This window comes from Schistocerca nitens, chromosome 1 (genome assembly GCF_023898315.1).
Source record: "Schistocerca nitens isolate TAMUIC-IGC-003100 chromosome 1, iqSchNite1.1, whole genome shotgun sequence".
Taxonomy (NCBI): domain Eukaryota; kingdom Metazoa; phylum Arthropoda; class Insecta; order Orthoptera; family Acrididae; genus Schistocerca; species Schistocerca nitens.
In genome coordinates, this window is record NC_064614.1 from 232,526,742 (window position 1) to 232,549,714 (window position 22,973).

The following is a 22,973-nucleotide window of genomic DNA, read 5'->3' on the forward strand; positions in this document are numbered from 1 at the left end:
AGGACAATTATAAAGATATCCAAGCAATAGGAATAGTGAAACCATGTGCAAGTACGAAATCTGTTACTGATGTCGACCTGTAGGGAAACAAGTAAGAGGAGAATGAATATGTAGTGTGTATAGCTGGTGCCAATGACATCGCAAGAAATGAAGAACAAAACTGCCTAGAAAGCCTGGAAAACTTCGGAGAAGCAAATGAATCACGAAACACCATTATTACAACGCTGCCTCACAGGTATGATCTCATGTACAATTCGTGTGTAAATAAGTTGATTTGAAAAACAAACATTAAAATGAAACAAATGTGTGCCCATTTTGGCAAAGCTAAAATATTAGATATAGGCAAACTGAAAAGAAGCCTACAATACCAGACGTGGTATGAACCTAAATTTTGAAGGCAAAAAATTCTTGTGGGACAAAGTATGGGAAATTATCAAAGAGAAAGACGATTTAAACAGAATTCTCAGTCACAAAGTAGACAATGATGTTTTTTTTTTTTTAGAGGAAAGCATAATAAATTAACCCTTGCATATCAGAATGTCCAGTATGTAACTAATAAAACAGAGCAGCTGAGTATTTACCTAAATGAAACTAAGCCACATCTCTTCCTAGCGAGTGAATTGGGATGCAAGGAAGAGGAAGCATATGGTTACAGGCTAAAAAATTACGAATTTATAAACTTGTGCTGCAGAAAGACACACAAAAGTGGTGGGGTAGGTAGGCATTTATAGTAGAAATGGTGCAAAATGTGAAAAAGTTAAATGGATAGATGATCTGAGTACTGAAATGGTATTTGAGGTTGCAGCAGTAAACCTGAAGTATGGAAACAACAGCTTATTATAGCAGCACTGTATAGGTCACCTGGAAGTAACACAGAAGAGTTTCTAAATTACCTAGAGGACTTGCTGGAGGGGACAGCAATGTATAAAAAACATTTGTTGCTTGTTGGAGACATCAACATAGACTCATTAAATAATAATGTTAACTATTTGCGCTATATGGATTATTACAGTGTTATAACTTTAAACAAATGAACTCAGAACCTACAAGAGTCACTGCAAATATGAAGACATGTATTGACCATGTTCTCACAAATGTAGGAAAAGAGAAAGTAAATGTTAACACCTTAGAAAACTACATTTGTGATCACAGAGCCCTTACTATGGAAATTGATGTTGGGAACATTGATGTAACTGAAAGTGATACATTTATATATAAAAGAAAATTTAATTATTCTAAACTTAAGATGGCATTAGGGAATGAAAAATGGGCACCAGTGTACAATGCAACTGAAGTGAATGAAAAATGGGAATATTTCTATAAGTTATTCAGTAACACTTTAAATGAAACCTGTCCTTTAGTTAAAAAAGTAAATAAAGCCGAGAATCTCCTTTCTGAAATTATTGAACTGAGGGAGAAAATGAAAGATTGCTATATACTTTTTAGAGATACTAAACTACAATATTTCTCAACAAAATACAAACTGCTCAGAAAAATATACAAAGAGTCCTTGACTAACCTAAAAGCACAGAAATATACCTCTGAAATAAGGAACTCTAGCTGTATCAGTAAAACTGCCTGGAAAATAATGCATAAAGAAAGTCGGAAACAGAATTCTTATGGACACAGCAACATAACATTAAAAGAAAATGGTGAAGAAATAAATGACCCAAAAGAAGTGTGTGAGAAATTTATACAAAAGTTCAGTACAGTTGGTACAAATGAAGTTCATGTCAAGCCACAAAATTTTAGTCTTGGAAAATCTAGCCAGCCCTTTTATATCCACGGCATTACTGAGAGGGTCGTCCTAGCAATCATATCAGCACTTTGACCAAAAATGTCTTGTGGCTGGAATGATATTTTTCACCTAAACTGCTAAAGGAATGCAGGGATGAATTAGTGAAACCCCTGACTCACTTGATAAATACCTCCCTCAGAAATGGAGTATTCCCTGACCTTTTGAAAATTACTAAAATTATACCAGTGCATAAAAAGGGATTAAAAACGGACACTAAAAACTACAGGCCAATATCATTAACGTCAGAACTAGGCAAATTGTTAGAGAGAGTAATACTAAATCAAGTTGAATCATATTTCACCAAACACAATCTGTTAAACAACCTACAACATGGATTCAGAAATGGAAATCTACTACAACAGCAGTAGCATCTTTTATACATGAAATATTACATAAGCTGGACAAAAGTGACAAGGTAATAGGTACTTTCCTACGTATGAGTAAAGCCTTTGATACTGTGAATCATACCATTCTTCTGTGTAAGCTAGAAGAGTTCGGGTTGAGAGGACTAGCCTTGAAACTACTTCCCTCCTATTTGAAAGACAGGAAACAGTGTGTAAAGCTAACTTATCAAAATAATGAGCGGCTCCTAACAACCAAATCAAACTTCAGGACACTTCAATATGACATGCCTCAAGGAAGCATACTAGGGCCTTTTCTGTTCCTTATATATGTAAATAACTTATTTGAACCTCAAAATTGCATGGTTGTAAGCTATGCCGATGACATATCCTTCATCAGCTGTGGCAGTGATATGCAGTCTGCAGCTAACAGTAGCGAGATCAGTTTTAATACTCTGTCCACATACCTTACAGCAAACAAGCTTCTTGTAAATAAAGACAAAACGCCAATAATGAAGTTCATCCACAGTTATAATGCTGCCATAACTGATACTGTATTTACATCTCCATTGGGTCTTGCATATGCAAATTCACTTAAATTTTTGGGCATCGTTGTTGATGAACACTTATCATGGAAAGACCATGTAGATAATATTTGCAAGAAAATCAGTAGAAATGTGTATCTACTGAAACGGGTCTCAGCCTTCTTGGACCATGATACTTTAAGGCAAATATATTTTGGGTTAATTCATCTGCACCTTCAGTATGGTATTGAGATATGGGGTGGGGCATCAGCAGTTCATATAGATAGTCTTTTTAGATTACAAAAAAAGGCAGTAAGAATGGTAGCCAAGGTAAAGAAGAGAGAGCCTTGTAGAGACATCTTTAGAAAATATAAAATTCTTACAGTGTACTCCATGTATATACTGCAGACAGTCATGTTCGTGAAACAAAATCCTGAATTTAATATGAGAAACAGTAATATACACAACTATGATACACGGGGAAGGGAAAATTTTCATAGAATTGTGACCAATAAAAAGGCAATGGACCACAGCCCACACAGAATGGGAGCAATTTTCTACAATGCACTACCCTGTGAACTCAAGAAAGTAAATCTAAATATGCTAAACAGAAGACTGAAGCAATTATTAATAGAGAAGTGTTGTTACTCTATAGAGGACTTAAAGTTGTAGTGCCATCTTGGAAAACAGTGTATATAGACAATGTATGAAAGAATGTAATTATACACTGTATTATGCGTACTGTACCATTATAAATATAAGCTAAATTGTGTTACACTATAGAGGAATCTACTTGTAGTGCCCTTTTGAAAAATAATGTGTACAGACATGTGTCTGATCCATATGTTGTTATGAAAGAATGTAAATATTTTACTGTATATGTGTAATGTAATCTAAATTTTACCGACAATGTCCGAAAACTTTTTGTTATAGGAACAGAAAATAAATAAATAAAAAATAAATAAATGTGTTACACAAAAGAATCAGGAAATTTTACTTCAGCAGAAAGAGCTGTTACCAGCTGACCCACATCTAGGCATTAGCTTTTAATCACAAAATGAATGGCCAGTTTAAGGTTATATAGGTATCTAAGTGCTGAGGACAAATATCAAGATCCAATTTCAACATTAACAGTTATCAATATCAGTAAAATCCTTCACATTTATTAAATTTTTCCATTTGAATGTGAAAACAATGTCAATTTTAACTGTAATTTGTAGAAACTGTTGATTTGTGTTACATCAGTATGAACCGTCGATTTTGAATTATTTTTTGTGCTATCTTTTACGTAAAATTCTCCAGTCCCTACACACAAGGTTTTGCAGGGCTTCCAAGATCAAAACAGACTGCTTGATCACCATTCCCATTTGAACCAGATCCCAGCTCCATTACTGACAATATGCAAACATGATATTCCAGCTTTTCAATACACAACCTCTGGACCTGTTGAAATAAAAAAGCCATAGGAATTGCTAGAGGAACATTCAGTCTCCACCTTTTCTCTCAGCCTTTTCAACCCCATTCTCAGAATTTTTTATTGGCTATTGTTTGACTCCTTATTGCCTTATCATTGAATGTGTTCTCTGACCAGTTTCGTTCGCTGATTTTCATTTGATAGTGTTCTGTATGGCAACACTATAAATATCTTTGAAATGCTTCTCCTGTTCTATTTTGCAGATACTCAAAACATAAAAATCCCAACATTTCACATACTTCTAGGTATGAACAATACCTGTGATAATAATAACTGTGTTGTATAGCCCATCAGTAAGCCTCCGATTTCCCCAATTGTGCCCATTTCCTTTAAATGCATGAAATGATCAGAATACTTCATCTGCTTTCTCAAATTACAAATGCTCATGAACTATGGATAGCAGCATAAACCATTTTTTTAATGGGGTGTTCTCCTAAGCATCTGCTCCACATGTCCCACCATAGTTGAACAGAAAAAAGCTTAAGGTCACCTGGACGTCATAAGGGCCCAACAAATGGTTTCTTTTCTTTTTATAAATGTCTATGATTCTTCCCAGTTCTAAAAATATATACATTATGGATAGTGCTTCATCATTTTTATGTTTAAGTGCCTTTCTGCAGATGCCGTGCACAAATGCCTAGCTGTCACACTACTGTCAAACACAAAACATTGCCTACAATGTCTCATTATTTTATTTTTTCATTGCTATTCCCAAAGCAACTCATTTGTGTAATATTCTTGAAGAACATATCGACTGTCCTATGAGCAAGGATTTATTGCAATCGATCTTTCTGTCGATAAAAGTAGATTACTTGAGTTCACTTATGTTTTTCGCATGCATTCATGCTGTAAACTTGTCATCGTAACTGCGTGTTTCAACCATTTTACATTGTGAAATGCCAAAAACGAAGGTGTTTTATTGCACTCTTAAATTTAATGGTAATTAACATAAGCACATTGTTGGAAATCATAAAAATGAAGAAATTGTTATGCCGCAGAGAAGCAAAAGTACACCAGTGAGAGCTTCCGGCAAGCTTTAAGAATTGCTTTTTTCAATTGCTAAATGTAAACACTGTAACAGTGAAGAATCCCTTACATCTAGTGAGAACATACATAAGAGAAAAGGCCTAACCAGCAAAATTGGAGCAGAGTATCAAGTGTGCTAAGTAATGAAATGTGCAATAACATCTTCTGTAACATGCACAAAATATAGTGAAGTGAATTTTTGCCTTGCTTATGCCATGGCATCTATTGCGAAGGGAACAAAAGCAGCCCAGATATTTTGTGGTATCCTGGATCTCCCGCTGCCACCATTCACATTTCAGAGCTATTATAAACATTAGAAGAACACCCTAATTGAAGTCACTGAAACATCTAGGCAGAATATCGCAAGAGAAACTGTTATTTGACAATCTACAGATACTGAGGCTACTTTGGATGGCACCTTGTGCTAGAGATTCCACATATCACTGAATGGAGTTGTCACAGTTTTGTCTGTAGATACAAGCAAGGTGCTGGACTATGAATGTCTTACAAAACACTGACAAGGTTATGCCAATAAAAATCAAGGTTACACCAATAAAATAAATGAACACAAATATGACAAAAACTTTGAAGGTTACAGTGGCAGTATGGAAAGCTAGGGAGAAGTCTGTTTTTAGTAGGTCAATTGTTATACATGGTGTGCAATATATTCCTTATCTTGGTAATGGTGACTCTAAAGGATTTAATACTGTTGTGACTGCTATTGTGGCTGCTACACCATATGGTGTAACTGAAATTTAAGGACCGGGATGTATATGACACGTGCAGAAGAGAATGGAGGACATAGGAAACTCTGCAAGGACATGATAGGGGGAAAAAACTCTCTGTTGGTAAAGCAAATACCACCAAGGGAGACTCACTGAATCATGACCAGAAAACCTCACAGAATACTATGGTCTAGCGATCGGCAGAAACAACCGAAATGTCAGTGAGATGAGAAAAGCAATTTGGGCAAGAGCCATCTGATTGCATTACATTATCTTGTTCTCACCTTATTCGATTTAACTATGTGGCTCATTGAACAACAGAGACATTTCTAACTCACTTTGGGCTTTAAGTTAAAAATCACCCAGTCGCAGTTGTATATTCCAGGGTAGACAGCTTCCACAGTACACTTTTAACAGGCATTCAGACTTGATCCTATTCAACATTATTAAATGTGGTCCTTAGTCCTGGTGGGTGGAAAAATGTAACATGCACATCTTGGTTTTGACAATCAATATTATCAACTCTGGCAATCCACCGCTGTTCGCCATAAACACAAGTCACTGAGTTCTTATTTTGAAGTGTCATTGGTACAATTTTTCCACATTGATGATGCTCACTATCAGAGGAGGTATAAAACAATGAAAAGATCAAGTGCCTTTTGTCTTCCGATAAGTGTTGAACCTTTCCTCCAAGTATCTGGTGTAGAGTTCTTGTATTTCCTCACAATTTACAATCTGGTTCTCATAGGTCTGCTGCAGAATAGCTTCTTATCAGAGAAGTAGATCAGTTCATTTATGGAAGGGTGGTGCTGTTTTATGTAGTTTGTTAACTGTTGTTGAATAGCATGCACTGCTGTAGCATTGTGTTCAAGAAGTCACTTGCGACACAAAAACTGTGACCCTTTACTAATCTTGATCTTTATAATAGAGCACAAATTGATGAACAGTGGCCTGTTTCTTTACCCAGTGGTACCATTGTACAACACAGGAATAGGTTTTACAAAAGTCGGAAAGAACTAAGCATTCATCAACTGCGAACGTTTGCTTCTTGTCCTTCAGAAATTTACTCTGAGCTTTGGGAATAAAATGATGCATTTTCAGGTTTTCAAGGTTAGCTACTAACACTTCAGAAAACTCGTTTGCATTCTATATTGTCAGTCACCAAATCTTCTTCTTCTGATTCTTAAAACATGTCATGTAAAAGTTTGTTTGCCTGGACAGTCTTGACATTTTCCCATGATCATAAATTGTGACTGTCAATATTGCAAACTACAACTTCCAATAGGCCTTTATTGTCAATTCTAAGATTGACCTCATCTGCCATCAACTTTACGTTCTGGTGATACAAACAAAAGCAAACATTATGGGTGCCACAGGCCCCTACAACAATACCCCATTTCGGTCTCAGCTCACAAAAGTTTGACCTTCCAATTTTAACGTCAGGATTTTCTTGTCGGGATTCTATGACTAGTTCATTTAAATTAAACAGTATTAATCTTTTTTGTCGCTGAACCTTACTACCATTTTCTTTCAAAAAAAAAAAAAAAAAAAAAAAAACCAATCTTTTTAGAAAGGTATCTAACAGCTGCTATTTCATCTTCATAAAACCTAATAACCTTTTTGATCGTGTTTTTATCTACGAAATTAGATGCATTTTTCTTTTGTAATGCAAGTAAAATTCCATGCTCATTTACAAACTGCCTTGTTAATTTAAGCAAACGTTCTGACACACTAAATTCATAACTAAGTTTTGCTTGACTCAAAGAATTTGGTAGTAGCCTGATAATTTTAACTTTATTCTCTCTGTTTGAAATACAACATTTCGTGTATAGTTTTTCTATCAAATCATCATATTCAGTCATAGAATTGTTAGAACTTCCATTTGGTTTAGTGCAACTTTTCTTTTGAAATGAAACTCCCAAATTCTTTTTGCCACTTTCCCAATTTTTGCATTCACTGCAAAACATCTTTTTTCTTCACTCAGTTTTACAATTTCACTAACAGGTGACACATACAGGGTTTTACAAGCTAAATTTACTTTCTTTTATAGTTTCTGATGAGTCACAGAATTCTTTACCTGAACTATCACAATCCCTTTCTTTGTTGATCACAAATATCTTAGAGTAACATATTGGACACAATGACTTTCCTGGTATTATATTGATAAAAGGGCTTTTATTTTTAGAATAATGATCAAATGTTATTTCTCTTTGACGTTCAGATATAGGGTTCTTTTTTCTTAAAGGGTCCAAGCAAGACTGGCCAAAAATGTGATGACATTTCTTTAAGTATTTAATTTCCTCATACTTGCAAGTTGAATTAACCTCTGAGTCATCTCTTAAGTAAAACAGCACTTTTTCTTCTTCAGTTAAAATACTTTCTTTAGCAAACACTCCATACGAACTTCTACAGCAAGCTTCATTAATAAGAACACCAATAGAACACCGTGACTCCACTGTTAAACTGCACACTTCACTTCAAGAGCTCACTGGCAACCGAGTGTGAGTGAACAGATGTTGGTGGAGGGGGATATACAACACACAGACTTGTACAGGCTTGTCTGTGAGCCTGTAAAGACTTGCAGGTGCTGTCTGCCAGCCTGCTGAAACTTTCTGCAGATGACTGTTCCAACAAATGATCATTTGCTGCTTGAATTTCATGTGTTTTTTCATGTGTTTAAATTATAAATTGATACACTTTACTCCATTAGTTCAGATACTCTAGATATTATGAAATATATTTCTTACTCATATTTGCGATTTTTTTTTTTCATAACTTCCCACTAAATTTCAAAGTTTAAATTTTTACTGGAGTTTGATATCATAAAGGTCTATTAGTGTGTAATTTTTATATTTTTATCCCATCCCTTAATGAAGCTTTTCACTATGGATACACCATAAAAAGTAACTATACTATGTATGCAATAAAGTGTGAAAAATTACACCTCCTCTGAAAAAGTACTGTTAAAAAACTGAATATTTTAAAAATTTATGAGCAATAACTTTGAGGAATACATTCAGCTAGGTAATCAAGGTTTTAATTTCCAGTCTAGTTTGTGCTGAACTGAGTGGTTCTGTTTGAAAGGTCTGGGGGCAACATGTTACTTTTTAAAAAAAAAAAGAGAGAGAGAGAGAGAGAGAGAGAGAGAGAGAGAGAGATGAAAAAAAATGAAAGAAAAAAAACTTTGCAGCCTGAAACAAAAATTGCTGGTGTTTCTGAATAATAAACAACAAAAAATTTTAAAAGTGGTTTTGAGCCCACTGAACATTAGGAAATTCAACCTGCAAATATCAAATTTTTCTGAGGATTTTGAGCAACCAATTATTTTGTTTTCCTGGGCCACTTGGTATGGAATCACCAAATACACAACACAACAAATTGGTAAATAATCTTGATTTACTGTTTCAACAAAATAATAATTAAAAGAATAAAATTTGTTTGGATCTTTTACTTTAAATAGTGTCGAAGTATAGCGTACCTAAAAGAAAAATTACACGTAATTCAGTCCTTAGGATAAAAATCAATATTCACTCCACGCTGTATTCCACAGTTTTGAAATTTTTTTTCACAAAGAGGTTGCAACATACTAATTATTTGGTTAAAGTTTCATTCCAATATGTACTCAAGTTTTTGAGTTATTTAATTTCAAAATATTAGTACAAACTATTGGCCACGATATCCAGGTCCCCATAAGTCACCCCACTCCTCCAATTACCTTATTATCATAATAAATTAAAAGCACCAGTTTGCTTTTGTTCTACAATATTACTTTTATTGTTAACCGGTTTTCGGCTTACCTTATTATCCCTCACATTTTCACATAGTATCAATAGCACAACAATTTTGCATGTAAACAAAGCGTTAATACAATAAAAAAATGATAAGTCACTGAACAACTTAACTATTTTTTTTAAAAAAAATCACTTGTTGCATGAATTCCATCACAGTTTACAATGAAATATGAAACAAAAAATAATCAGTTCCTTACCAATTTTAATCCCTCTCTGCCAACTAAACGTAACACTGCGTGCTTTAATATGAATTTTATCTTCATACTCAACATCACTCACAGAACCTATGAGCTCCTTATTTCTTAACTTTTCATCCATATCTCTTTCTAGTTTCCTCACAGCATCATAAACTCTTCGGATTCGTGGCACTGTAAGAGAAAACTTAGTAATGAAGAAGTGGTACTTGTTTACACAAAGGCATAAGAATTTTTTACCTCAACAGTCATGAGGAAAATGGCACAATTACTGCTCATATTAAAATTTTGAACATGAAAAACAAATTCATTTAAAAAATTTTAAATCATAATTTTTTTTAGCATACTATTATTAAAGTGATATTTTTCCACACAGTTATTCTGTCTTAATTTTTCATACCCCTCAACAGACAAAATGCTATTCTACAAAAGTTATATGACTCTTCAAACAATTTACTCTCCTAAATTAGCACTATTAAGTGACAATTTCTTCGTTCAAACTAGCCTTTTTAGGAGCAGAGTTAGGTCAATAAGCAATGTCAAAACAGTAAAGAAGGCAAAAGTCAAAGAGTATGTCAATTGGAATTATAATTAAGCAGCTCACTATAATACAGAAATTACCTTGAAATTAAGCATTCCAAAAAGCAGAGCTTTAGTATCACATATAAAGTGTAATAATTAACACTTAGGAGACAAAAGTTACAAGTGTAGGTAACTGGGCTGCTTCATAAATGTTATAAAAAGATAAACGAAGGTGGATAAAAAAAGTGAAGATCTGGAAAGACGAAGAATTAAACCAAAATAATTTTCTTTGCTCTATACATTGACACACTGTTCGCGTGGATACTTGTCTTGCTGTAAATAAGCCCGACTTAAGGTACGCAATGTGACTGTTCAATCCTATACAGCCAAGAGAACAACATGTCTGTCTTCTCGAGTGCTAGTCATGTGGGACCATTGAGATTCTGCACTGGGATTGAGAATGGCCCTCTTGAACCAAACTATTCAATATTTTCATGGAAGTAGCGTGATCCCAACCATCACATCCAGCAAAATTGCAAAAGGTGTAGCCTCTATAGGCCACAATCCTGTCACTGTTGAATTTAGATGAGGAATAACACTACCTCACACACAATCAACATTCCAATGCAATGTCTGAATGAGAAACCCATAGCTCTGGCTCTGAGCACTATGGGACTTAACTTCTGAGGTCATCAGTCCCCTAGAACTTAGAACTACTTAAACCTAACTAACCTAAGGACATTACACACATCCATGCCCGAGGCAGGATTCGAACCTGCGACCGTAGCGGTCGCGCGATTCCGGACTGTAGCGCCTAGAACCGCTCGGCCACCACGGCCGGAAATATACAGTGTGTACATGGTGTCACTCCTACTTTGCTCATCAGATTATTATAAAATGCTACCGGTAATCATTTGCATGTAGAAAAGTATGTAGTACATTCATGCCAAATTAACTTTTGTTGCATGATGTCTTCATAGTATTGCAATTATAATGTGCAACAGTATACAAAAACTTTTGTTACCCTTGCTCTATTTGCTTTTTAATTGGTCTAAATAATGTGGGCTTTATTCCCCAAATACACAACAAATTTAGGCCATTCTCTCTATCAGATGGACATGTGCAATGATTTTAAGAAAATATATTTCTTCTTGGACACAACAGTGGAGAATGAAGTAGGAATGTAGCGACCATCTGCCCTTATGTAGTGTTGTTTTGCATGCACTTTGGACATGTGTTTACAAACACTGCACTGTCAAATATTTTGTGGCACACACTAGTGGCAGTGTGCTTTATAAATGTGTTTTAGTTTTGTTTATTCTTTGATTTGTGCTTTCTATGTTGTTGTAGCTTCTGTGCCTAGTTATTAGTGCATGTGGTTGTTTGTGGGAAGAGACCAAACAGCGAGGTCATCGGTCTCATCAGATTTGCAAAGGATGGGGAAGGAAGTAGGCCGTGCCCTTTCAAAGGAACCATCGCAGCATTTGCCTGGAGCGATTTAGGGAAATCACGGAAAACCTAAATCAGGATGGCCGGACGCGGGATTGAACCGTCGTCCTCCCAAACGCGAGTCCAGTGTGCTACCACTGCGCCACCTCGCTCGGTGTTATTAGTGCATACTGACAGGGTAACTTTGATGTATTGTTCCTGGCAGATTAACTTTAAGTTGAGAGTTGTATTCTCACAAGCTGTAATATTTATTCATTGATTCTCCTGTGACCACACTGAATAAAGCCTGTAGCCCAGTTTTCCTGTGCTGAGATATATGCAGGCTTACAGATTCTTGCAATTTCAATGATTTTCAAGCACCACGAAAACAAATTTTTCCTGAGGTTTCTGCAGCTCCAACACTTCTGTGTACTATTCTCTACACAGTTCTCTTCCCTACACATGCTTCTGTAGTTCATTCCCGAGTCTCCAAAATGTTAAAAATGGAAGTATCGCTTTCAGACTCACATTTGAAGAAGTTATAAATGCGAGACATAAAACTCCTCAACTGCTTGTGAATCATCTGCATCTACATCTACATCTACTCTGCAATTCACAATTACCAGTAAGTGCCTGGCAGAGCACTCGTAGAACCATCTTCAAGCTATTTCTCTACCATTCCCCTCTTGAACAGCATGAAGGAAACAAGAAAGCTTTAATCTTTGTATGCAAGCTCGAATTTCTCTTATTTCATTATGATGATCATTCCTCCCTATGTAGGCGGGCACCAACAAGGTATTTTCACATTCTTGAGGAGAAAGTTGGTGACTGGAATTTCATGAGAGAATCCTACCACAAGGAAAAACTCCTTTGTTTTGATGATTGCCACCCCAGCTCCTGTATCACATATATGGCAGTCTCTCTCCTATGTCGCGAAAATATGAAATAAGCTGCCCTTCTTTGACCTTTTTTGATTAATCCTATCTGCTGTGGATCCCATACTTGATAGCAATACTCTAGAAGGGGGCAGAAAAGCATAGTGTAAATGGTCTCTTTAGTAGATGTGTTGAATTTTCTATGTGTTCTACCAATAAACCACAGTCTTTGGATTGCTTTCCACACAACATTATCCATGTGATAGATGCATTCTAAGTTATTCGTGCCTGTAATCCCTAAGTATTTAGTTGAATTTACAGCCTAAGAATCATGTACTTTATCCTGTAAACCAAATTTAGTGGATTCCTTTTAGTACTCATGTGGATGACTTCAGACTTTTTATTACTTAGAGCCAATTGCCACTTTTCTCACCATGCAGATATCTTGTCTAAGCCATTTTGTAATTTGTTTTAATCTCTGATGACTTTATAAGACAGTAAATCACAGCATCATCTGCAAACAGTCAAAGAGGGCAGCTCAGATTGTCTTCTAAATTGTTTACTAAATCAGGAACAGAGGAGCACCTACACCACTTCTTTGCAAACGCCAGATATCACTTCTGTTTTACTCGATTTTCCATCGATTATTAAATACAGTGATCTTTATGACAGGAAATCCTGAATCCAGTCACACAACTAAGATGATACTGTGTAGGCACACAATTTAATTTAAATTTTCTTGGAGGAACTTCACTTTATTGCTGTCACATGATATTTTCATTTGGAAATCACACCAAACCGTTTACAGATACACATTCACAGCTATACTGCTAGAAGAAAGTAACATCAACATCTGAACGAATAATTCGGTAGCTCTGTGAATGAAACTGCACTGTCGCAAATTACGAAAACAGTGCAGCACGTGGAAGAGAGATTCTCACAGTCTAGTTTGTAACTTGCGGTTAGCTGCTCGGAAAGAGAACGAATTTTACTGGCTGCTAGCAGTTAATGGTAGGGGAAGCGCAAAATGGCTGAAAATAGGTCTGCCTTACTACATGACACGAACTATAGTGTTTAGTTGTGCAGATGCTTCCAGTGTGGTCAAGAAAGTCTGACTAATAAAGAATGAAGTGACAGACCTTATCTCTACGAAGAACTGTGAATCGCAAGTAAAGGGAAGGTATTGATGCTCATAGACTTACTTTAAAACTTGTTCTATTAATTCATACCATTCATTGATGTTTATATGCAGTAAATGCAAACAGCAAAATGTTATCAGCCAATTGGATATGGTTCATGCATCTTGCATTACTACATATTCCTTGCTGGTTTTTGCAGTTCCAAAAATCTGAAAGATTCATTTTGTATTCATGGTGTCCTGTAGCTTTTATGACTTTAATGAATGACATTGTATGTATATAATAAAGGAAATTCTTGTATGTATATACTTAGACAAGGCTGCTTGCTTTAGTTTTTATTTATATAGGTCAGGCTACATGCCCTACTGAAGTGGTCACACAGGAGATACACAATACATAATACTATGTTTTATCTTGAATATGTAGTTTTAATCTTGGAAACATTCATAATTTCAGGTTAGGCTACCAAGTACTTAACTATAATTTACACTCGCACCCTCACAGAATTTCCATAAATTCTTTGGCAATTTTAATTTTTAGCTGGTTTTTAGCATGCTCTCGTTTAGTTACAATACCTACTTCAGTCGGAAGTTGTTGAGTTACAGATGAGGCAGCAAGATGTACATTACCAGCAATATATTTTGTTGTCAAAATGTACATACTCTGCATAATGTGGGTACTTTTTTCTATGACTTAGATGATGTGTATATTTACTTTATTTTATTATCTGATTGCTTCAACTATTGAACATAAAATACAATTACTATAACTTAAAATGATTACCTGCAAATACCACATTTATGCAATAAATGCTCAAAATGATGTCCGTCAACCTGAATGCATTTGGCAATACGTGTAATGACATTCCTCTCAACAGCAAGTAGTCTGCCTTCCGTAATGTTCGCACACGCGTGGACAATGCGCTGACGCCTGTTGTCAGGCATTGTCGGTGGATCACGATAGCAAATATCCATCAACTTTCCCCACAGAAAGAAATCCGGGGACGTCAGATCTGGTGAACCTGCGGGCCATGGTATGGCGCTTCAACGACCAATCCACCTGTCATGAAATATGCTATTCAATACCGCTTCAACCGCACGCGAGCTGTGTGCCGGACATCCTTCATGTTGGAAGCACATCGCCATTCTGTCATGCAGTGAAACATCTTGTAGTGACATCGGTAGAAAATTATGTAGGAAATCAGCATACATTGCACCATTTAGATTGCCATCGATAAAATGGGGGCCAATTATCCTTCCTCCCATAATGCCGCACCATACATTAACCCGCCAAGGTCGCTGATGTTCCACTTGTCGCAGCCATCGCGGATTTTCCATTGCCCAACAGTGCATATTACGCCGGTTTACATTACCGCTGTTAGTGAATGACGCTTCATCGCTAAATAGAGTGCGTGCAAAAAAATCTGTCATCGTCCTGTGATTTCTCTTGTGCCCAGTGGCAGAACTGTACACAACGTTCAAAGTCGTCGCCATGCAATTCCTGGTGCATAGAAATATGGTACGGGTGCAATTGATGTTGATGCAGCATTCTCAACACCGATGCTTTTGAGATTCCCAATTCTCGCGCAATTTTCCTGCTACTGATGTGCAGATTAGCCGCAACAGCAGCTAAAACACCTACTTGGGCATCATCATTTGTTGCAGGTTGTGGTTGACGTTTCACATTCGGCTGAACACGTCCCGTTTCCTTAAATAAATATCCCAGCAAATGGTCCGGACACTTGGATGATGTCGTCCAGGATACCGAGCAGCATACATAGCACACACCCATTGGGCATTTTGATCACAATAGCCATACATCTACACGATATCGACTTTTTCCGCAATTGGTAAACGGTCCATTTTAACACGGGTAATGTATCACGAAGCAGGATACCGTCCGCACTGGTGGAATGTTACGTAATACCACGTACTTATATGTTTGTGACTATTACAGTGCCATCTATTACAAAGCGAAAAAAGTATCCTAACCTGACACTGTCATCCATCTGGTGAAATCTGAAGCAAATGTTGTTTCTGGCAAATATCCACATCACTGAGAAGTAAATACTAGGTCAAAATGCATACTGAAAGATCCGTGGTCGACTACGATTCAATCCCTCATAGATCCAGGCACACTATTTTACCTCTAGACCACTAGGTCCGACAATATATTCTTGTCTGTTATAGGCATCGTTTAAAAGATGAAGCTGCCTGTATTTTACAGTGCCTCCTCACTTGAATATGCATACTTCTACCTTTTAACTTACATTCATTCACCCTCGCTAATATTTATTCCTCAATAGTAATAGTATTATTACCTCCAGATGGGATATTTACTGTCACTGCCGTTTTGCTATTCACAGCATCAGTCTCATCCACTGGAGCACTGACACAGGCTGAGATTGACCTCTGTGCATGAGGAAATGGCGGTGTTACACTTGTGTCTTGTAAGGAACGAGATGATCGATAAGATGGTGACTTAGTTCGTGCTGGGGAACTTCCACGAGAACGAGGAAACTGTCCATCAAAAGAGGCACGTGGCAAATGTCCATACAATGGATTATGTTGCTGATTCAATGAACATTTCTCATTGTTTGTCACTGCCGTGCCTATTACATGTGATATGCACCCATCAATGCTTCTCTTCAGATCCTGAAATACAAAGAATTGACTCAGGAAATATGTAAATGCAATGGAAATAATGTTGAACTCACAAAGTGATACACAATTTATCTTAAACAAATGTCAGGCACCATTATACAATGTTACTGAACTTCAGTTATAATACCGGAAAATTGTGTTGATGCAAAATATCCAATGAAACTACAGTTTAAAAAGGAGGAGGAGGAGTAGGAGGAGGAGGAGGAGATGTAGTAGTGTTGGCTTCTGAAGATAATGTAATTTTTATCTGTTACCTTAAAAAAAATCAACCAAATGAAAAAATTTAGATCAATTTGTATGCAATTAATGCAAGACAGAAGTTCATGATTTACAGTACAATAAAGGCATTAAAATAAAATGTAATTTGCAATGTTAGTCGAAAGAATGGCCCTACACATAATAATCTACATTGCATGTCCTCATTTCCTGCTTATAGCCATTAACTTACTGTTTTTCTAAGAGATCTATGCAGACTGTTACTTCATAGCAGAATCGGTTAAATATCACACTAGGAATCCAATGGTGTAATCCACTGATTCATACCAAAAATTCCCCTTGTGGTTCCCTGCAGTTCACTCGTAGTGCAAGTTGAGAATACTTTAAAAATTCCCAAATTTTCTAAAGCTCATTGGTAGCAATGCCACTACAGACTGATCAAAAGTTCAAATAAAAACTCTGTATGGCTGAATGGAGATTAAAAAGAAACCTCTCAAATGATTGTCCAGTGATTTAAACAATGCTCAACCTCTCTCAGTAATTTTACAGAACAATTAATACAGAAATCATTTGCAACACAATTATAGTTTCAGGAAGAATCTATGCAGAGCAAATAATATAAGAATTGGTGAAAATGTATGGAAAATACTCTATGTTAACTGAGTAACAAAAAGGACAGATACTTTAAGAAAGAATGTGATGACAATGCTCCATGGGTTCACTGCAAAACTACTTCAGTTATAAGTATCAGCTTACTGAAACTTACCAATACCCCAGAGCAATATTTAGCTACAATTCTGTGTAATATCATGCACTTACTTTGAAACAATCTATATGTAATTATTATTAACACATTATTATGTCAATGATATTTCCAGTACATACAATACATTTTCTTAAACAATCTTTAACAGCAACTCTGTACTGCTGATTAATTCATCAATTATCTTCTACTGCAATATAATCCTACAAAGATCGTTTTTACCACCGTAGTGCTTTACTAGGCATGGTCCTGTAGGAGATGGTGAGTTGTTGCCTTCATCAAACCTTTGAAGTGACTTACACAGCCAGTTGTAGGGGCCTACAGCTTAACATGGATTCCAAACCACAGTGCAACTTGGCATTTCTCAAAAGATGGTAGCCTTTTGATTTCTCTTTTATTCATAGTCTTGACATCGGTCTACTGACTGGTTTGATGTGGCCCGCCACGAATTCCTTTCCTGTGCTAACCTCTTCATCTCAGAGTAGCACTTGCAACCTACGTCCTCAATTATTTGCTTGACGTATTCCAATCTCTGTCTTCCTCTACAGTTTTTGCCCTCTACAGCTCCCTCTAGTACCATGGAAGTCATTCACTCATGTCTTAGCAGATGTCCTATCATCCTGTCCCTTCTCCTTATCAGTGTTTTCCACATATTCCTTTCCTCTCCGATTCTGCATAGAACCTCCTCATTCCTTACCTTATCAGTCCACCTAATTTTCAACATTCGTCTATAGCACCACATCTCAAATGCTTCGATTCTCTTCTGTTCCGGTTTTCCCACAGTCCATGTTTCACTACCATACAATGCTGTACTCCAGACGTACATCCTCAGAAATTTCTTCCTCAAATTAAGGCCGGTATTTGATATTAGTAGACTTCTCTCGGCCAGAAATGCCTTTTTTGCCATAGCGAGTCTGCTGTTGATGTCCTCCTTGCTCCTTCCGTCATTGGTTATTTTACTGCCTAGGTAGCAGAATTCCTTAACTTCACTGACTTCATGACCATCAATCCTGATGTTAAGTTTCTCGCTGTTCTCATTTCTACTACTTCTCATTACCTTCATCTTTCTCCGATTTACTCTCAAACCATACTGTGTACTCATTAGACTGTTCATTCCGTTCAGCAGATCATTTAATTCTTCTTCACTTTCACTCAGGATAGCAATGTCATCAGCGAATCGTATCATTGATATCCTTTCACCTTGTATTTTAATTCCACTCCTGAACCTTTCTTTTATTTCCATCATTGCTTCCTCGATGTACAGATTGAAGAGTAGGGGCGAAAGGCTACAGCCTTGTCTTACACCCTTCTTAATACGAGCACTTCGTTCTTGATCATCCACTCTTATTATTCCCTCTTGGTTGTCTCTCCCTATAGCTTACCCCTACTTTTTTCTGAATCTCGAACAGCTTGCACCATTTTATATTGTCGAGCGCTTTTTCCAGGTCGACAAATCCTACGAAAGTGTCTTGATTTTTCTTTAGCCTTGCTTCCATTATTAGCCGTAACGTCAGAATTGCCTCTCTCGTCTCTTTACTTTTCCTAAAGCCAAACTGATCGTCACCTAGCGCATTCTCAATTTTCTTTTCCATTCTTCTGTATATTATTCTTGTAAGTAGCTTCGATGCATGAGCTGTTAAGCTGATTGTGCGATAATTCTCGCACTTGTCAGCTCTTGCCGTCTTCGGAATTGTGTGAATGATGCTTTTCCGAAAGTCAGATGGTATGTCGCCAGACTCATATATTCTACACACCAACATGAATAGTCGTTTTGTTGCCACTTCCCCCAATGATTTTAGAAATTCTGATGGAATGTTATCTATACCTTCTGCCTTATTTGACCGCAAGTCCCCCAAAGCTCTTTTAAATTCCGATTCTAATACTGGATCCCCTATCTCTTCTAAATCGACTCCTGTTTCTTCTTCTATCAAATCAGCCAAATATTCACCCTCATAGAGGCTTTCAATGTATTCTTTCCACCTATCTGCTCTCTCCTCTGCATTTAACAGTGGAATTCCCGTTGCACTCTTAATGTTACCACCGTTGCTTTTAATGTCACCAAAGGTTGTTTTGACTTTCCTGTATGCTGAGTCTGTCCTTCCGACAATCATATCTTTTTCGATGTCTTCACATTTTTCCTGCAGCCATTTCATCTTAGCTTCCCTGCACTTCCTATTTATTTCATTCCTCAGCGACTTGTATTTCTGTATTCCTGATTTTCCCGGAACATGTTTGTACTTCCGCCTTTCATCAATCAACTGAAGTATTTCTTCTGTTACCCATGGTTTCTTCGCAGCTACCTTCTTTGTACCTATGTTTTCCTTCCCAACTTCTGTGATGGCCCTTTTTAGAGATGCCCATTCCTCTTCAACTGTACTGCCTACTGTGCTATTCCTTACTGCTGTATCTATAGCATTAGAGAACTTCAAACATATCTCGTCATTCCTTAGTACTTCCGTATCCCACTTCATTGCGTATTGATTCTTCCTGACTAATGTCTTGAACTTTAGCCTACTCTTCATCACTGCTATATTGTGATCTGAGTCTATATCTGCTCCTGGGTACGCTTTACAGTCCAGTATCTGATTTCGGAATCTCTGTCTGACCATGATGTAATCTAATTGAAATCTTCCCGTATCTCCCGGCCTTTTCCAAGTATACCTCCTCCTCTTGTGATTCTTGAACAGGGTATTCGCTATTACTAGCTGAAACTTGTTACAGAACTCAATTAGTCTTTCTCCTCTTTCATTCCTTGTCCCAAGCCCATATTCTCCTGTAACCTTTTCTTCTACTCCTTCCCCTACAACTGCATTCCAGTTGCCCATGACTATTAGATTTTCGTCCCCCTTTACATACTGCATTAGCCTTTCAATATCCTCATACACTTTCTCTATCTGTTCATCTTCAGCTTGCGACGTCGGCATGTATAATTGAACTATCATTGTCGGTGTTGGTCTGCTGTCGATTCTGATTAGAACAAACCGGTCACTGAACTGTTCACAGTAACACACCCTCTGCCCTACCTTCCTATTCATAATGAATCCTACACCTGTTATACCATTTTCTGCTGCTGTTGATATTACCCGATACTCATCTGACCAGAAATCCTTGTCTTCCTTCCACTTCACTTCACTGACCCCTACTATATCTAGATTGAGCCTTTGCATTTCCCTTTTCAGATTTTCTAGTTTCCCTACCACGTTCAAGCTTCTGACATTCCATGCCCCGACTCGTAGAACATTATCCTTTCATTGATTATTCAATCTTTTTCTCATGGTAACCTCCCCCTTGGCAATCCCCTCCCGGATATCCGAATGGGGGACTATTCCGGAATCTTTTGCCAATGGAGAGATCATCATGACACTTCTTCAATTACAGGCCACATGTCCTGTGGATACACGTTACGTGTCTTTAATGCAGTGGTTTCCATTGCCTTCTGCATCCTCATGTCGTTGATCATTGCTGATTCTTCCGCCTTTAGGGGCAATTTCCCACCCCTAGGACAAGAGAGTGCCCTGAACCTCTATCCGCTCCTCCTCCCTCTTTGACAAGGCCGTTGGCAGAATGAGGCTGACTTCTTATGCCGGAAGTCTTCGTCCGCCAATGCTGATTATTTATCAAAATTTAGGCAGTGGCAGGGATCGAACCCGGGACCGAAGACGTTTTTGATTATGAATCAAAGATGCTACCCCTAGACCAAACTTAAAGGAATACTTAACTAACACCATCTTTAAAAAAATCAAAATAAAATTTCTGATGTTGTGCGTATTTTATTTTCAAGCAGGGCAGAAAGAGGGTGGGGGGGGAAGTGGGGGGGGGAAGTGAGGGGGGAAAGTGAGGGGGGAAAGTGAGGGGGGAAAGTGAGGGGGGAAAGTGAGGGGGGAAAGTGAGGGGGGAAAGTGAGGGGGGAAAGTGAGGGGGGAAAGTGAGGGGGGAAAGTGAGGGGGGAAAGTGAGGGGGGAAAGTGAGGGGGGAAAGTGAGGGGGGAAAGTGAGGGGGGAAAGTGAGGGGGGAAAGTGAGGGGGGAAAGTGAGGGGGGAAAGTGAGGGGGGGAGAGAAAAGTGAGAGGGGGGAGAGAAAAGGGAGAGGGGGGAGAGAAAAGGGAGAGGGGGGAGAGAAAAGGGAGAGGGGGGAGAGAAAAGGGAGAGGGGGGAGAGAAAAGGGAGAGAGAAAAGGGAGAGGGGGGAGAGAAAAGGGAGAGAGAAAAGGGAGAGGGGGGAGAGAAAAGGGAGAGAGAAAAGGGAGAGGGGGGAGAGAAAAGGGAGAGGGGGGAGAGAAAAGGGAGAGGGGGGAGAGAAAAGGGAGAGAGAAAAGGGAGAGGGGGGAGAGAAAAGGGAGAGGGGGGAGAGAAAAGGGAGAGGGGGGAGAGAAAAGGGAGAGGGGGGAGAGAAAAGGGAGGGGGGGAGAGAAAAGGGAGGGGGGGAGAGAAAAGGGAGAGGGGGGAGAGAAAAGGGAGAGGGGGAGAGAAAAGGGAGAGGGGGAGAGAAAAGGGAGAGGGGGAGAGAAAAGGGAGAGGGGGAGAGAAAAGGGAGAGGGGGAGAGAGAGGGGGGGAGAAAAGGGAGAGAAAACGGAGAGGGGGGAGAAAAGGGAGAGAAAACGGAGAGGGGGGAGAAAAGGGAGAGGGGGGAGAAAAGGGAGAGGGGGGAGAAAAGGGAGAGGGGGGAGAAGAGGGAGAGGGGGAGAAGAGGGAGAGAAAAGGGAGAGAGGGAGAGAAAAGGGAGAGAGGGAGAGAACAGGGAGAGAGGGAGAGAAAAGGGAGAGAGGGAGAGAACAGGGAGAGAGGCAGAAAAGGGAGACGGAGAGGGGGGAGAGGGAGAGGGGGAAAGGGATAGGGAGAGGGGGGAGAGAAGGGCAGAGAGGGGGAGAGTGGGACAGACAGAGAGAGGGGGAGGGGAGGGAGGGAGGGAGGGAGGGACGGAGGGAGGGAGGGACGGAGGGAGGGAGGGAGGGACGGAGGGAGGGAGGGAGGGACGGAGGGAGGGAGGGAGGGTGAGAGGGAGAGAGGTAGGGAGAGAGAGAGAGAGAGGCCTACATTTGATATTAATGTGCAACAACCACTCACAGACGGCAGGTGGCAGCACTAGTAGTGGATGGGATTAAAGCATGTTGAAGGACATGGAAAACGGTGCAGTCGTCATTATGTGAAAACAGTGCAATATATCTAAAGTCCGAAAGTGCTTGACCATTGGCTTTTGAGTTAAGAGTGGAACCATCCACTATCCACAACTGGTGCCCAGGCAATTGTGATGCACTATGGGCCATAGATGACAGGAGTGAATGACGGCTGCTGTGAACTGCAACTTGCAACTGGTGATCAACAGATCACCCAAATGAACCAAGGGGCTACTAGGAGTCTCCCCTCAATGCCGGATTAGCAAATATTGCTGCGTGTGGGCCTCTGCTGCAGGTGCATGGTCCATAGCACCAAGCTGACTGCAGTTTATCACCAAAACAGGCTGGAACTTGCACACCAATACCACAACTGGACATCTC

General features: G+C 38.6%; 1 protein-coding gene across 2 annotated transcripts in view; it reads right to left on the reverse strand.

Annotated features, from left to right (window-relative positions):
* Positions 1-22,973, reverse strand: part of LOC126246235 (mitogen-activated protein kinase kinase kinase 4) — a 217,245-nt gene that overhangs the window by 37,804 nt on the left and 156,468 nt on the right. For both annotated transcript variants that reach the window (XM_049948380.1, XM_049948379.1), the window contains exons 17-18: positions 16,158-16,491; positions 9,877-10,047 (exon numbers count right to left, since the gene is read on the reverse strand). In XM_049948380.1, the coding sequence (XP_049804337.1) occupies positions 9,877-10,047; positions 16,158-16,491 (505 nt within the window). The remainder of the gene's footprint in view (positions 1-9,876; positions 10,048-16,157; positions 16,492-22,973) is intronic.